This window comes from Megalobrama amblycephala, linkage group LG14, assembly GCF_018812025.1.
Source record: "Megalobrama amblycephala isolate DHTTF-2021 linkage group LG14, ASM1881202v1, whole genome shotgun sequence".
NCBI lineage: Eukaryota > Metazoa > Chordata > Actinopteri > Cypriniformes > Xenocyprididae > Megalobrama > Megalobrama amblycephala.
Window position 1 is genome coordinate 34,660,953 of NC_063057.1, and position 17,502 is coordinate 34,678,454.

The 17,502-nt window shown below is 36.4% G+C and overlaps 1 protein-coding gene across 1 annotated transcript; it reads left to right on the forward strand.

Annotated features, from left to right (window-relative positions):
• The first annotated feature begins 4,536 nt into the window (after window positions 1-4,536).
• On the forward strand, window positions 4,537-16,638 carry LOC125246099 (E3 ubiquitin/ISG15 ligase TRIM25-like). Its single transcript, XM_048156953.1, has 4 exons — window positions 4,537-5,231; window positions 11,941-12,100; window positions 12,254-12,301; window positions 15,810-16,638. The coding sequence occupies exons 1-4, from the start codon at window positions 4,653-4,655 to the stop codon at window positions 16,331-16,333; spliced, it is 1,311 nt and encodes a 436-aa protein (XP_048012910.1). The 5' UTR covers window positions 4,537-4,652; the 3' UTR covers window positions 16,334-16,638.
• The last annotated feature ends 864 nt before the right edge of the window (window positions 16,639-17,502 follow it).

Sequence of the window (17,502 nt, forward strand, 5' to 3'; positions counted from 1 at the left end):
AATTATGATAATAAATTAAATATTTAAATAATAAACATTAAATAATAACATGCTATTGTGTGTGTGTATGTATATATATATATATATATATATATATATATATATATATATATATATATATATATATATATATATATATATATATATATATATATATAGCCTATATAATAAAAGTAACTAGTAACGAGCTACTTGAGTAAGATTTTTATTGGATACTTTTTTACTCTTACTCAAGTAACTATTAGGATTATTACTTTCACTTTTACTTTGAGTAAATATTTCTATAAGTACTTGTACTTGTACTTGAGTACAGTTTTTGGATACTCTACCCACCTCTGATTATCATTGTATTTATTTGTATATAATATGTGTTGTGTATTTCTCTCGCCCTCTCTGTCTACACATTATTTATTTATATATAATGTATTCAAGTTTGTTTATTGATTCATGTCTTTTATTTCTCGTGTATTTTTATATGCATTCATTTTTAACAATAAATTATTTAATTTCGTTGCTTCAAATCAGCCTCTGTCGTGATATTAACAGATGTATTTGTATTCTGAGGTAAAATTTCATAGCTAAATACGTTAAAAAACACTGATGGAAGCGGCAAGCATTAATAAAAAACATTGCTGATGAAAGCGGAGTAGAGCAGGCCCTTTAAATGTTCGCGCTGTTGTGACGACGCATGACACGTGACAACATTAACATGGCGGATGTAGTACGTCCGAATTCCATTCATACTACCTATATTCATACTATATAGAACGTACTGTTTTAACGGTCGGGAAGTACGTTCAAATTCAAATGTAGTACCTACTCATGTAGTATGCGATTTCGGACGCAGCCTGAGTGTTTTGTTTTCTTTTTCTCTTTGTTTTTACTTTCGTTTCAGCAGGGTGATGCAGGTACCTGAATGGAAAAATATTTTGTCAATCATCGTGACGTGTGACGACAACGCGCGGCTTCACCAATGAGGGCGTCCTAGTGGATGATTAAAGAGCGCACCTGTGCAAGAAGCGGGAGCTCTCTGGCACGCGGCATTGCTTTGTTGTTTGGCCTCTGACTTGCGTGTTTGTTGCCCTGTACCATCTTTCGTTTAAGTTTGTTGGTAAAGTCTGTGTTCTTTGATAAACAGTGTTAACCGCAACTCGGTCTTTTTCTCTCTGGTGTTTTCTCGCCGTTCTCTGTTATCTGATTGATAAAAATATTACTAAACGGGGGAAGAGATAAAGAACAGGTAAGATATCACGTGATATACATGTGCAGCACTGAGTTATCAATTTTTGTTTAGAACACTAGTTTAGCGACACGTGCCACTTTGTGTATTTTTGTTTTTAGTAAGTGTAGAGTATTTAGGGCGTCTTTGACGCTGAAGATTTTTCTTTCTGTTTAATGTAGGGTTTTTTTTGTGAATATTGATGGTTGAGTTAGGTTAGAAGTTTTGTTTTCTGCTTAGTAAGATTGGTTATATTTTGTTTCTTTCCTTGATTTGGCACGGTCTTGTTCTTTCATCTTTTCCCCATTTTTTTTTTTTTTTTTTTTTTTTGTGAATTATTTTTGGATGTATATAATTTGTAAATTTATGTAAATATATTTTGGATCAATTGGTATTGGTTTCACGATAATAAACAAACACGTTGCTGATTTAATGCTGTGTAATTGTTTTCCAGTGCACGTTCAGTGTTTTAATGTTGCACCCTTGTTTAACCTAGATAATTTAAAAAAGAGTTTGTAACACTGACCATGTTCCACTCCCTCTGCTTCCTCTTCAGTCACTTCCTGTTTGTTGGCCTTTTAACCAGAGACCATGCTATACCTCATTGCGAAGTATTGCCAGTTTACCTGCCTTACCAAGCATTATTTTTCCTGTTTATTCTGTCTGATTACCTGTGTATGATTCTACCTGCCTCTCTGTTTGCCGATTACCTGGATTATCCCTTTCACTTTGGTTGCCCTATCAGACTGATGTTTTGGTTTAGACCCATTGCCTGCCTTCTCACTATTGCTTCTTGGACTACCCCTTTGTACGTCGACAGATTGGACTGCTCTTTTACCCTCTGCCTGTTCTTCTGAATCTGTTTATTGCTATTGTCTACAATAAACAACCACACATCGATTCTAACTCAGCCTCAGCGTTTCCGTTACAAAAATACACCACGTAAATATGCCAGAATTAGTAAAAACAACTACTTTTCATCTGCAGTCCCTAGGCAGGTAACACAAAACTAACATAAAACCGCCAACAATCATACAACATTCATTCACTATAAATGTAAAGATACACATAATAGTGACATATACATTGACAAAACAAAAAACAAAATGAAAAATACATAATGGAAAAAACATTGTTCATCCACCTCTATACTGCATTCAATTTAACAATGAATGTGTATGGGTAATAAATGTGTGACAGTTAAAAATGAATACATGTCTGGTTTTCTAAAAGCCACTGTTTTAAGTGAGTTTTAACACAGCACTAAAGGGGGGGCACACTAAAATGTCAAGAGTGCAAAATAGACACACCCATCCCCCCACACACACATACAGTGGGTACAGAAAGTATTCAGACCCCCTTAAATTTTTCACTCTTTGTTATATTGCAGCCATTTGCTAAAATCATTTAAGTTCATTTTTTTCCTCATTAATGTACACACAGCACCCCATATTGACAGAAAAACACAGAATTGTTGACATTTTTGCAGATTTATTAAAAAAGAAAAACTGAAATATCACATGGTCCTAAGTATTCAGACCCTTTGCTGTGACACTCATATATTTAACTCAGGTGCTGTCCATTTCTTCTGATCATCCTTGAGATGGTTCTACACCTTCATTTGAGTCCAGCTGTGTTTGATTATACTGATTGGACTTGATTAGGAAAGCCACACACCTGTCTATATAAGACCTTACAGCTCACAGTGCATGTCAGAGCAAATGAGAATCATGAAGTCAAAGGAACTGCCTGAAGAGCTCAGAGACAGAATTGTGGCAAGGCACAGATCTGGCCAAGGTTACAAAAAAATTCTGCTGCACTTAAGGTTCCTAAGAGCACAGTGGCCTCCATAATCCTTAAATGGAAGACGTTTGGGATGACCAGAACCCTTCCTAGAGCTGCCCGTCCAGCCAAACTGAGCTATCGGGGGAGAAGAGCCTTGGTGAGAGAGATAAAGAAGAACCCAAAGATCACTGTGGCTGAACTCCAGAGATGCAGTCGGGAGATGGGAGAAAGTTGTAGAAAGTCAACCATCACTGCAGCCCTCCACCAGTCGGGGCTTTATGGCAGAGTGGCCCGACGGAAGCCTCTCCTCAGTGCAAGACACATGAAAGCCCGCATGGAGTTTGCCAAGATGGTGAGAAATAAGATTCTCTGGTCTGATGAGACCAAGATAGAACTTTTTGGCATTAATTCTAAGCGGTATGTGTGGAGAACACCAGGCACTGCTCATCACCTGTCCAATACAGTCCCAACAGTGAAGCATGGTGGTGGCAGCATCATGCTGTGGGGGTGTTTTTCAGCTGCAGGGACAGGACGACTGGTTGCAATCAAGGGAAAGATGAATGCGGCCAAGTACAGGGATATCCTGGATGAAGACCTTCTCCAGAGTGCTCAGGACCTCAGAAGGGCCGAAGGTTTACCTTCCAACAAGACAATGACCCTAAGCACACAGCTAAAATAACAGAGGAGTGGCTTCACAACAACTCCGTGACTGTTCATGAATGGCCCAGCCAGAGCCCTGACTTAAACCCAATTGAGCATCTCTGGAGAGACCTAAAAATGGCTGTCCACCAACGTTTACCATCCAACCTGACAGAACTGGAGAGGATCTGCAACGAGGAATGACAGAGGATCCCCAAATCCAGGTGTGAAAAACTTGTTGCATCTTTCCCAAAAAGACTCATGGCTGTATTAGATCAAAAGGGTGCTTCTACTAAATACTGAGCAAAGGGTCTGAATACTTAGGACCATGTGATATTTCAGTTTTTCTTTTTTAAACACATGGAAAATATTCGTTAAATTTAAGTTTTCTCGTGAATCTGTGTGCATTCACACTGCAAAAAAAAAAAAAAAGGAAAAAGAAAAAGTTTTCTTAGTATTTCTGTGTTGTTTCCAGTATAGATAAATTAACTAAATTAATAACTAATGCATTTTACAATGTAAATGAATTAGCAATTAACTTACTAACACTGGACAGTGACATTATTTTCTTCTAGAGCTGCTGTACAGCTAAAAATAACCTTGTTGCATAATTTTTCTGTTATCCATCTAAGACTGCTTTGAAGCAATCTGTATTGTAAAAAGGTGACGTGACTTGATTTGTCTAAATTAAAAATTTCATGGAGAAAGAAGGAACTGTAAATCTGGACAGTTTTCAGTCCTGCAGTACCAGTGCTGCCATTAGGGTGCAGTATTGCTGTGTTTTTTAATTGTGTTGTCTGCTTCTGTTTGAGGCTGTTCTGAGTGTCTGTTTGAGGCTGACATCTAGTGGATGTTTTATTATCTGTGACCTTTAGACTTGCAGAGAAACCTGTTTTGCACACGTCACTAAAAAAGAAGCAGGAAACTGGAATCACATGAGTTCAGGGAGAGAGAAACTGAAGTGTAGTTGAGCTGTTGTGTGTTTGTGTCTCCGTGTTCATGCAGTAAAATGGCAGAAGCCAGAATTTCAGTGGATCAGAATGAGTTCATGTGTTCAGTGTGTCTGGATCTCCTGAAGGATCCAGTGGCCATTCCCTGTGGACACAGTTACTGTAAGATCTGTATTACAGGCTGCTGGGATCAGGAGGATCAGAAGAGAGTCTACAGCTGTCCTCAGTGCAGACAGACCTTCAGTCCAAGACCTGCTTTAGCTAAAAACACCATTCTGGCTGAAATGGTGGAGAAGCTGAAGAAGATTAAACTTCCTGCTGACTGTTACGCTGGAGCTGGAGATGTGCAGTGTGACGTCTGTACTGGAGGAAAACACAAAGCCGTGAAGTCCTGTCTGGTGTGTCTGAACTCTTACTGTCAGAATCACCTTGAACAACATGAGACTTTGTTTAAAGGAAAGAGACACAATCTGACTGAAGCCACTGGACGACTGCAGGAGATCATCTGCCAGAAACACGACAAGATCCTTGAGGTTTTCTGCCGCACTGATCAGAAGTGTATATGTGTGCTGTGTACGATGGATGAACATAAAAACCACGACACTGTATCAGCTGCAGCACAGAGGACAGAGAAACAGGTATGAACTTAAAGAGGTCCTGTTATGATCATTTACAAGCATAACAGGACCCCTTTAAACCAGTAAACCAAAAAAATGAACATTCATCATTTACTCATGTTATTCCAAACTGCTAGTACTTTCTTTTTTTCTGAGGAACACAAAAGAAAGTATTTTAAGGAATGTCTCTGTCCGTATATACATCTGTCAGTGTATTGAAAGTCAATAGGGTCCAAAGTTTCAATCTTTAAAAAGGACATTAAGGTAGCATAAGAGAAATCCAAGGGGGATAATCGAAGGCTGTGTTCCACTCTAGTTTTAGACGCACTTGCAAACTTCCCTAAGCACTTCCACCAGGGGGAATCCCTGCCACCATTTTGAAATGCGTTCCACTTTCGTGAAGTGAACGAGGGAAGTTTATATGGACAGACCCTCGCTCCCTCAATTTTGACAGAGTTTGCGAGTCTACTTCATATGTACACTTCAGGCAGCTCCATATACCACAATGCAACACAATTGTGACGTCACTGCATATCACATTTAAGTTACCCCACCACAAACAACTCTAAATTATTATTATTATTATTTAAATATTTAAAACACTCAAACAAACCTATATAAATATAGAATGCTGCATTAAACAATTTGTTAGGAAAAAATAAATAAATAAATCAACTCCATAGCGAATTCCAAGAGATCAAGGGCTTAGGACGTTCCAATTCAGCCCATTGCAAAGGTTCTTCTGCCAGTGCAATGTAAGCAATGACGTACATCCCAGTCAACGAGACTGAGGGAAGTTAGCGAGGGAAGGAAATAAAAAAATGTCTTCAGAAGCCATATGGTGGCATGTTTAGTCACATAACATGCATGAGTCAGTGAGGTTTGATGTTATTGATGTGTCACCATATTTGATTTCGAAACAGTGTGACACTGTCACATAAAATACATGTTTTACCGCTCTATTTATTACAATGATTTTATGTATGATAGAGTTTTAATTGGTTTACATGTTTTTATAGTCCATTTTATTCCTCTTAACTATTTAATGTGTGTATGTCTTTAAATTAGTCTGGGTCTGCCTGTCATGTGACTGATCACATGACAGGAATAAGGAAGTAAGCCAGCATAACGGAGGCAACATGACAAACAATCACCCCCTCATTACGAACGTGATCAAATACTAGCTGGACTGTGGAGTTACTTTTCCAGCAAATCACTCTTCATTGGATTATCACTTCCGTGGATTTTGTATATACACTGGTGGACACTTTCACATTGGGACTTATATCATGCTAGGATTCTTATGGACTGTTTTATGGTATGGTGCAAATGGACTCCCTGCTTTTAAACAGCCTAAGTTGTTCTAGTTTTATTGTGTTGTTTTAAGTTCCTTGTGATTATTGTAAATACACCTTATTTATTCATTTCTGGTGTCAGTCTCATCTTTTTAAACACTCATAACCTCTCACACAGTATAATCTGACCCCATTTTTATTCATGTAAAATCGACCTATTGGGCCGATCGTTACAACAGAGTATCTTTGATAAACGAATATTTCATTTGTGTTCTGCTAGAGAAAATCATGAGGATGTGAATCAATGAAAGAATTTACATTTCTGGGTGAACTATCCCTATAAAACTAGACTTGATGCTGACACTCATGATTGACCTTTAACCCTCAATCTCAGCACTTCACTGATACTGGATTCATATCTGTTTACTTGATGATTTATCAATCAATCAATCAACATTTATTTATACAGCCCTTTACAACACTCAAGGTGAACCAAAGTGCTTTCCAATAAAAACAAAATAATGTAAACAAAAATGAAAGGTAACACTTTATAATACTGATCCTTCATTAATGAATAACTACACAGGAACAAATGAATAATGCATTATTAACACTCTAGTAACTACTATTAACTAACAATAAACTCTGATGAATGAATTAGTAAGTAACAGTGCTCAGTTGAAGGTGGTAGTTCACTATTAACTAATCATTAACTACTGTTTTTTTCATTCCTCCCAGAGAACTACTAAGAACTACTATATACAGGTTCATAATTAACATGAATGATGCATAATGTATAATTAATTCTAAAGTAAAGGCCTTGGTAAACCACTAGTAATGACTGAAGTATTACTAAATACTTAAGAAGGAATTACTAATTATTTGGATCAGTATTCTAAAGTGAGAAACATGATAACTCTCCAGTAACTACTGAAGTCTTTGTAAACTTTTGAGGTTTTTGTATGTTTTTGTACAGTAATTCCTTCTTATGTATTTGGTAACACTTAAGTAATTACTAGTGGGTTACCATGATCTTCACTTAAGAATACTGATCCAAATAAGAAGTAGTTACTTTAGAGTTATATAGTAACTCTTGAATTATTACTATAAAATACTTTACAAAAACCTCAAAAGTTTACAATGACTTCAGTAGTTACTAGAGAGTTATCATGCTTTTCACTTTAGAATACTGATCCAAATAATTAGTAATTCCTTCTTAAGTATTTGGTAATACTTCAGTCATTACTAGTGGGTTACCATGACATTCACATTAGAAATAATTATACATTATGCATCATTCACATTAATTACAAACATGTATATAGTAGTTCTCTGGGAGGAATGAAAAACAGTAGTTACTGATTAGTGAACTACCTTCAACTGAGCATTATTACTATAGATAAACACTATAGAGTTTCTTGTTAGTTAATAGTAGTTACTAGTGTTAATAATGCATTATTCATTTGTTCCTGTGTAGTTATTGATTAATGATGGATCAGTATTATAAAGTCAAGTCAAGTCAAGTCAAATTTATTTATATAGCGCTTTTTACAATTGGTAATTGTTTCAAAGCAGCTTTACATATTAGAAGCACAGAAAAAAGAGAAGTGGTTAAAAATAAGCTGTACAAGCAAGCGTGGTAATATGTAACATATACAAGATGGTGCTACATTAAGCCAATGTCGGCTGACTCCCAGGGGTGGAAAAAACCCCCTAGGAGAAAAACCCAGCGTGCTAACACTGGGAAAAAAGTCCTAGGAGGGAAAAAACCCCTACATATATATAATATATGTAAATGGATATGGAGATCAAAATCTGAATTATACATTTTTATTATAGAGATTAAAAATAGATTATATATAAATATATGTAAGCGGATACGGAGATTTAAAAATCTGAATTATAGATGCAGCCAGAACTGGATCTGTAGGCCCATTGTCTCCTGGGCTACATTGTAGTCAGGTCCAGACACAGGTTCTCCATCTGATCTGGATACGGCCTGGATCCAGCACCCGGAAAACCTCAGGATAAGCAGAGAGACTGATGTTAGCGTAGATGCCATTCTTATTCTGATGTACAGGTATATCTAGTGTTATAGGAAATGTTCTCGGTTCCGGCCGACCTAATTATTGCAGCGTAACAATCCTTTAACGGATTTGAAAAAAATGTTAATGTATTGATAATGTGTTATGTGTATGCAAGAGCAAAGAGATGTGTTTTTAGTCTAGATTTAAACTGACAGAGTGTGTCTGCTTCCCGAACAATGCTAGGAAGATTGTTCCAGAGTTTAGGTGCTAAATAGGAAAAGGATCTGCCGCCTTCAGTTGATTTTGATATTCTGGGTATTATCAACTGGCCTGAATTTTGAGATCGCAATAGACGTGAAGGACTATAATGTACCAAGAGCTCGCTTAGATATTGGGGAGCTAAACCATTTAGAGCTTTATAAGTAAGTAGCAAGATTTTAAAATTTATACGATGTTTAATAGGGAGCCAATGTAATGTTGACAGAACTGGGCTAATACGGTCATACTTTCTGGTTCTAGTAAGAACTCTAGCTGCCGCATTTTGGACCAACTGTAGTCTGTTTAAAAGCCAAGCAGAACAACCACCCAGTAGAGCGTTACAGTAATCTAGTCTTGAGGTCATGAATGCATGAACCAACTGTTCCACATTTGTCATTGAGAGCATATGTCGTAATTTAGATATATTTTTTAGATGGAAGGCGGCGGTTTTACAGATACTAGAAACATGACTTTCAAATGAAAGATTGGTATCAAAGAGCACACCCAGGTTCCTAACTGAGGACGAAGGTTTAATGGAGCACCCGTCAAGTGTTAGAGAGTATTCAAGGTTTTTTCGTGAGGAAGTTTTTGGTCCAAAGATTAGGATATCGTTTTTTTCTGAATTTAATAATAAGAAATTTCTTGTCATCCAGTTTTTAATGTCAGCTATGCATTCTGTTAGTTTTGTGAATTTGTAGGTTTCGTCAGGGCGCGAGGAAATATAGAGCTGAGTATCGTCAGCGTAGCAGTGAAAACTAACACCATGCTTCCTAATTATCTCTCCTAAGGGCAGCATGTACAGAGTGAAAAGCAACGGTCCTAGTACTGAGCCTTGTGGTACTCCATATTGAACTTGTGATCGATACGACATCTCTTCATTAACTACTACAGACTGATAACGGTCAGATAAGTAAGATTTGAACCATGCCAAAGCAATTCCACTAATGCCAATATGGTTTTCAAGTCTTTTTAAAAGAATGTTGTGATCGATAGTGTCAAAAGCAGCACTGAGATCTAATAACACTAATAGAGAAATACAGCCACGATCGGATGATAAGAGTAGATCGTTAGTAACTCTAACGAGAGCAGTCTCAGTACTATGGTATGGTCTAAATCCTGACTGGAAATCCTCACAGATTCCATTTCTTTCTAAAAAGGAGCACAGTTGTGTTGAAACTGCCTTTTCTAGTATCTTTGACAGAAAAGGTAGATTCGAGATTGGCCTGTAATTTACTAAATCTCTCGGATCTAGTTGAGGTTTTTTAATAAGAGGTTTAATAATAGCCTGCTTAAAAGTTTTTGGCACGTACCCTAGTGTTAAAGATGAATTAATTATATCAAGAAGTGGACCTACGACCTCTGGAAGCATTTCTTTCAGTAGTTTAGTCGGCATTGGGTCTAACATACATGTTGTTGATTTTGATGATTTGATAAGTTTAGATAATTCTTCCTCTCCTATAGCGGCGAATGATTCTAGTTTTGCCTCAGGGACACTACAGTGCACTGTCTGAAGCGAAACTGTAGACGGTTGCATGTTTATAATTTTCTCTCTAATATTGTCAATCTTGCAAGTAAAGAAGTTCATAAAGTCATTACTGTTGTGCTCTTTGGAAACGTCAGCAGTTGAATCTCTGTTTCTAGTTAATTTAGCCACTGTGTCAAATAAATACCTAGGATTATGTTTGTTTTCTATTAAGAGATTTGTAAAATAAGTAGATCTAGCATTTCTTATAGCCGTTCTGTACTCAATCATTTTTTCTTTCCACGAAAGGCGAAAAACTTCTAGTTTTGTTTTCTTCCAACTACGTTCAGCTTTTCTCACAGCTCGTTTTAGAGCCCGAGTGTGCTCATCATACCACGGCGTTGGATTAGTTTCCTTAATCTTCTTTAGACGTAAAGGAGCGACTGCATCTAATGTGCTGGAAAAGAGAGAGCCAATAGTTTCTGTTGCAGCATCGAGTTCTTCTAAGTTGTCAGGTATACTAAGGCGATGAAACTGCTCGGGGAGATTATTTATAAAGCAATCTTTAGTGGTAGAAGTGATGGTTCTACCATATTTATGGCTGGGTGGTGGTTTTGTAGCCTTGGCTAACTGTATTATACACGAGACTAAATAATGATCTGATATATCATCGCTCTGCTGTAGAATTTCAACAGCATCAATATCAATTCCATGCGACAGTATTAGATCTAAGGTATGATTACGACAATGAGTGGGTCCTGACACGTGTTGTCTAACACCAATAGAGTTTAAAATGTCTGCAAATGCCAATCCAAATGCGTCTTTATTATTATCTACATGGATATTAAAATCACCAACAACAAGGACTTTTTCCACAGCCAGTACTAACTCTGATAGAAAATCAGCAAATTCTTTGATAAAGTCAGTATGGTGCCCTGGTGGCCTGTATACAGTAGCCAGCACAAATGTCAACTTACATAAAGTTACATAAAGCACCATCACTTCAAAGGAATTATATTTGAAATTCTTTTGAATGATACTGAATATATTACTATAAATTACAGCAACACCTCCCCCTTTGCCTTTCTGTCGAGGATTGTGTCGATAGTCATAACCTTGAGGACTAGACTCATTTAAAATAATGTAATCGTCTGGTTTTAGCCAGGTTTCTGTCAAACACAGCAAGTCTAGTTTATTGTCTGTGATAATTTCATTTACAATAAGTGCTTTTGAAGAAATAGATCTAATATTCAGTAACCCAAGCTTTATCATTTGTTTATCTGATTTCTAAAGTGTTACCAAATTAAAAACCAACAACAAAAAAATACATAAAATACACAAAAATGCCACAACAACTTCTAGATATTAAAAGCCAGTCTAAATAAATAAGTTTTGAGGTTAGCTTTAAAAAGGCCCAGGTCAGTGGGAAGCTTATTCCAGAGTCTGGGCCCAGCAAACATTTTCCTGAAAGATATATTGAGCTTACAGACATCAACAGATCAAAACTTTACTAATATTTAAACAATTTTACAACAATGTGAAATCCATTAACTTGATAGTATCCTACCTTTTATAATAATTTTTCATAACACATTAATGAATTTGACAGTCAAATTCAGGAAGCGAGGCTGTATATTAGTGATGCTTCAGTGTATTTAAACCACAAATTCAGTTTCTGTTTTCTGTAGAGTTTCCAGTCTCTCTCAGCTCCTCCTGAATCTACAGACGTAAATGACGATCCCTTCAGTTCTCTCTCCTCTTTTGATGGAGTGAGAGAATCTGTCCATCAGCTGAGAGACAAACTGGAGGATTTCTGCAAAGAGGAGCTGAAGAAGATCTCTGACAGAGGTAAAGTCCTGGAGATTCATCTGCTCTCAGAAATGATCCTCCATCATCTCATATCATGTAGAAGATCATATTAGAAATGTCTTAGGAACGGATGCAGGGATCATTTTCTCTTGACATGATAATCACACTCTTCATGTCTGTTGATTTCCACAGTCACTTTCACCAACATTGTTCCCAGAACCAGGAACGACTTCCTACAATGTAAGTCACTGAGAAAACAAGCAGAAAAACTCACTGAGTGTGTTCATGTTCTTCTGTAGAAGGAGAAAGAAAACATGACAGAAATTGATCATGTAAATGATGATTTGCACAGGATATCTGGTAAACTGCTGATATATCGAACATTAACTGCATTTATTTGATTAAAAATACAGTAATATTGTAAAATATCTCTATGATTTTAAAGAACGTTTTTCTATTTGAATATATTTTAAAATGTAAAATAAAAATGACGAATGTGTGGAGGTGTTTTTTACCTGGGATTTTTGATGAACGGAAAGATTAAAATATAAATATAACATGAAAAATATAAATATAAAATAAAAATAGAAATGCGAGTTATTTTGAACTAGGGATTCCACGTATTCATCAAAAACAGGATATCTCCTAATACTAAGGGATAAATATAATTATTTTTCACTGAAAGCCAATTAAAAACGTCCAAGATTTAGAGGTAAAATCACAGTAGTAAAAAAGCTTTTTAAGTTTCAGGAAAAAACAAACTGAAAACTCTTCTGTAAAAATTCCACTGTGTATTTATTCTAAACATGAATTTGTATCAAGTCTCTTTAATCTTTGGGGAAACAGATATAAATGTAAAGAAAGCTCAAGATCGCCAAAGTCTACAGCACTGAAAATCACCAACAATAGATGCTTAAAAACTTTGTAAATCAAATTATTAAGTTGGCTTGTAAAAGTTAAACTCACTGATCTACTACTTAAGCTTTTTATTCTTCTTCTTTTGAGACAAAAATTTCTTAATGCTACTCCTCCTGGAGCTTTCAAGCTACATCCACCAAACTAAGTCTAGACATTCAGACTGTTCTGACTCCAGTTGCTATATCTTTTCAAACTGATCCGACTTGATAGATAGATAGATAGATAGATAGATAGATAGATAGATAGATAGATAGATAGATAGATAGATAGATAGATAGATAGATAGATAGATAGAACTAGGAAAGCCTAGTAACTAGCCTTGGATATGCTAGCAATCTGCTAATTTACATAGCTATGCTAGCAGTGTGTGTACCTTTAAATGCAAATGAGCTCATGCTGCCCACCCCCAAGTTCACGATTCCAATACACTGAGGCATAAACAATACAGAAGAAGCTCACACAGCAAATATAACTCTAAAAAAGAATCATTACAAACTGTTTGTGATGCAGCATATCAGATCATGTATTTGTGGATGTTTGATAGCATGCTGCACGGCTAACGTGGCTAAAGCTATACACTGTAGGAGAGACTCAATAAGAATGAAGATGCGTTTATGAATTACACAGACTGCAAGCATTTTAGGTTTAAAAGTGAAAATGATGACATGGCTCTGATCTCTGTGAATACAGTAAGAAACACTCCAGGACCAGTGTTAGTGGGACACCGTTGTCGCTCGCGAAAACAAAATGGCGGCGCCGTGTGTGTGTAAACATGCAGATTAAGGGGTGGTAATATTATAAAATCCTCTTCCCAGATAGCACACGTACGTCTGCAAGATGTCTGTTAAAGATCACTTCATCTGGAAAGCATCTGCTGTTTAAACATCTGATAGACGTCTTTAAGATGTAAGTTTTACATACATTCTAAATCATAAACATCTTAAAGACATCTTCTAAACGTCTATTTGACATCTGATAGGAAACGTCCTATAGACGTATTGCAGATGAGCAAACACTCTAAAAAATACATCTTCCAGACATAAAAACACACATCAAATAGACGACTCAGAGATGTACGTGTGCTATCAGGGAAGGGGAGTGAAATACTTGCAGAGAAAGGCTTCTTCATCCTTTTCATCTTCATTTATATAGCGCTTTTCACATTACAGATTGTTTCAAAGCAGCTTCACTGTGATAATAGGAAAATGAATGGACAGAGATTGTTTTGGCTTCACAGAAGCTCTAGGAAAAAGTTATCGAGCTAAAATAAGTTTTTGATTGAATCACTTCCGTTGTAAAATCTTTAATTGTTAACTTTAGGAGCTGCTTAAATGACACCTCTTTAACTAAAAACAGAAGACTTTTAATGTGTTCTTGCCGTTCATTTACACGTTTAGTCTATAGGTATGAGCGTTTGAATATGAATGTGTGCAGACGATTAGTGTTTTTTTACAATGTGACATTGCCTAATCACTTGTCTGGCCCACATACTGTAATACAGAATTATCAGTCTCTTCCATGGGGAAAGGGACGGAGGCCTCCACAGGGTATAGTTTAGTTGACACTTCAGGGCTATAAAAACTACGATGCTTAAAAACTTTTACTGATTTACAACTTAAGCTTTTTATTCTTCTTCTTCTGAGACTAAAATTTCTAAATGCTACTCCTCCTAGAGCGCAGGTGTCTAAGCGCAGGTCCTTCATCTTCATCTGGATAGGACCTGGATCTGGTAGACTATGGCAAACCTCGGGATAAACAGAGCGAGACTAATATTAGCGTAAACACCATTCTTATGATGTAGCGAGTACATCAGGTGTTATGGGAAGTGTTCCCGGTTCCGGCTGACCTAATTTATGCAGCCTAATAATTTACATGATTTGAATTATAGAAGTACATAATGTGTTATGTGTTTGCCAGGTTAAAGAGATGCGTTTTTAGATTAGATTTAAACTGACAAGAGTGTGTCTGCTTCACATTTTCTGGTTTGGAAGATTCGCCAGGACACGATTATAGCACTTAAACATAGGAAGTCTGATTTTCATGATATGACTCCTTTAAAACATGCTAGCACTGTGATAGCAAACACACCAACACCCTAGCAACCACCCTGAGAACCTTAGCAACCGCATAGCAACCACATAGCAACACTTAGCATCCACCCAGAATGCCCTAGCAACCACATAGCAACACCTTAAGAACCACTCGGAGTATCCTAGCAACCACATAACAACCTAGCATTCACCCGAGTACCCTAGCAACCACACAGCAGCACCTTAGCAACCATCCAGAATATCTATCTGGCTTTTAAAACTACAAATCTTAAAGGGTTAGTTCAACCCAAAAATGAAAATTATGTCATTTATTACTCACCTTCATTTCGTTCCACACCCGTAAGACCTTCATTAATCTTCAGAACACAAATTAAGATATTTAGTTGAAATCCGATAGCTCAGTGAGGCCTCCACAGGGAGCAATGACATTTCCTCTCTCAAGATCCATTAATGTACTAAAACATATTTAAATCAGTTCATGTGAGTACAGTGGTTCAATATTAATATTATAAAGTGACAAGAATATTTTTTGTGCACCAAAAAACAAAATAATGACTTATTTAGTGATGGCCGATTTCAAAACACTGCTTCAGGAAGCATCGGAGCACAATAAATCAGTGTGTTTTTAAGCCAACTTAAAGTTTGTCTACTAACTTTTTTTTATCTAGTTACACTCATTGTAGAATCAACATAATATGTAGATACTTGCTGAATTAAAGTATCAGTTTCTTTTAAAAAACAATCATGCTGACCCCAGACTTTTGTTTTATCTCCATCAGATTCCCATCAGCTCACTCTGGATCTGAACACAGTGAATAAACACCTCCGTCTGTCTGAGAGGAACAGAGTGATTACTGGCACTTTCCCAGAGATTCAGTCGTATCCTGATCATCCAGACAGATTTGATGTGTTTTATCAGGTGTTGTGTAGAGAGAGTGTGTGTGGACGCTGTTACTGGGAGATTGAGTGGAGTGAACGTGTGTCTATATCAGTGTCATATAAGAGCATCAGCAGGAAGGGATCGGGTGATGAGTGTTGGTTTGGATTTAATGATCAGTCCTGGAGTTTGATCTGCACTTCCTCCAGATACTCATTCAAACACAATAAGATACGGACTGATCTCCCTGTAGAGTCCATCATCAGGAGAATAGGAGTGTATGTGGATCACAGTGCAGGAACTCTGTCCTTCTACAGCGTCTCTGGAGACACAATGATCCTCATCCACACAGTCCAGACCACATTCACTCAACCGCTCTATCCTGGGTTTAGGGTTTATATTGAATCATCACTGAAACTGTGTTGATGAATCAGAACAGACTGTAGAGAGATTCTACCCATAATGCTTTGAGCTCATGATGAATCAGTAACAGTGAGATGTTATAGAGTCTCTTATTTTCTCTTCATTACATTAATACTACAGCTGAACTTCTGTCAGTGAAATAACATGAAGAATAAATGTAACACTTTAGATTACAGCCTGTAAAGTACTGCATAAGTAAAATGAATTTACAGCCTAATTTCAGTAATTATAGTGGATCTATAGAGTATGTGTGTGTAGGTATAAGGGAACAATATGTAAAGTTTGGGGAATAAAATTAACATTATTTATACTGTATTTTAGAATAAGTATTTTAAGGGGTACATATTCATTACAACAATCTTGCGTTTTGAGCAGTTTAGCAAGAACATACACTGTGTAGGTTTATGTAATAGTGTACAAATACATAAAGGCTTTTTTAAAATTATGGGGTACATATCAGTGCATAATTCTTTTTTTATAGCAAAAGTGCAGCTGTTTTAGTTTGGGCTTCTGTTCAGGGCAAGTAAAACTAAAACCATTGCAAGTTTTAAATACTGGGGAAATATACTCTTGTTCCGTGTAGTTTTAGGGTAAGAACAATAAAAAATACACACAATCTGATATCACCGACTCTGAAACCTTTGAAAAACAACTTGATTCAAAACACTTTTTCACAACAACACATTCATTTAAAACATTTTTTTGAAAATAAACTTTTCATTTAAAATACTATTTAAAAAAAATAATACATTGATAAATAAAAAGTGAAAATAAATAAACCCAGATCATCTGATCATACTGTAAACTCTTGATCAGTGAAATATATTATGAAAGAAAGCAAACTGTAAGCTGAACTCTGAAATCAGTCCAGATTAAAGGGATAGTTCACCCGAAAATAAAAATTCTGTCATTTACTCCCCCTCAAACTGTTCCAACGCTGTATAAATGTCTTTGTTCTGCTGAACACAAAGGAAGATATTTGGAAGTATGTTGACTACCATAGTAGGAAGAAAAATACTGTCAATACATGTCAGTGGGTCAGTGGGTGGCGAGATCTGCTAACAGTGTCTTTGTTCAATGGTTCATAAAGGCCTGTTATGTTATTTTCTTTTTGTCATACAACTTAAAACAGAAATATGAATTATAGTCTACACAAAAAAATTTTTTTGTGA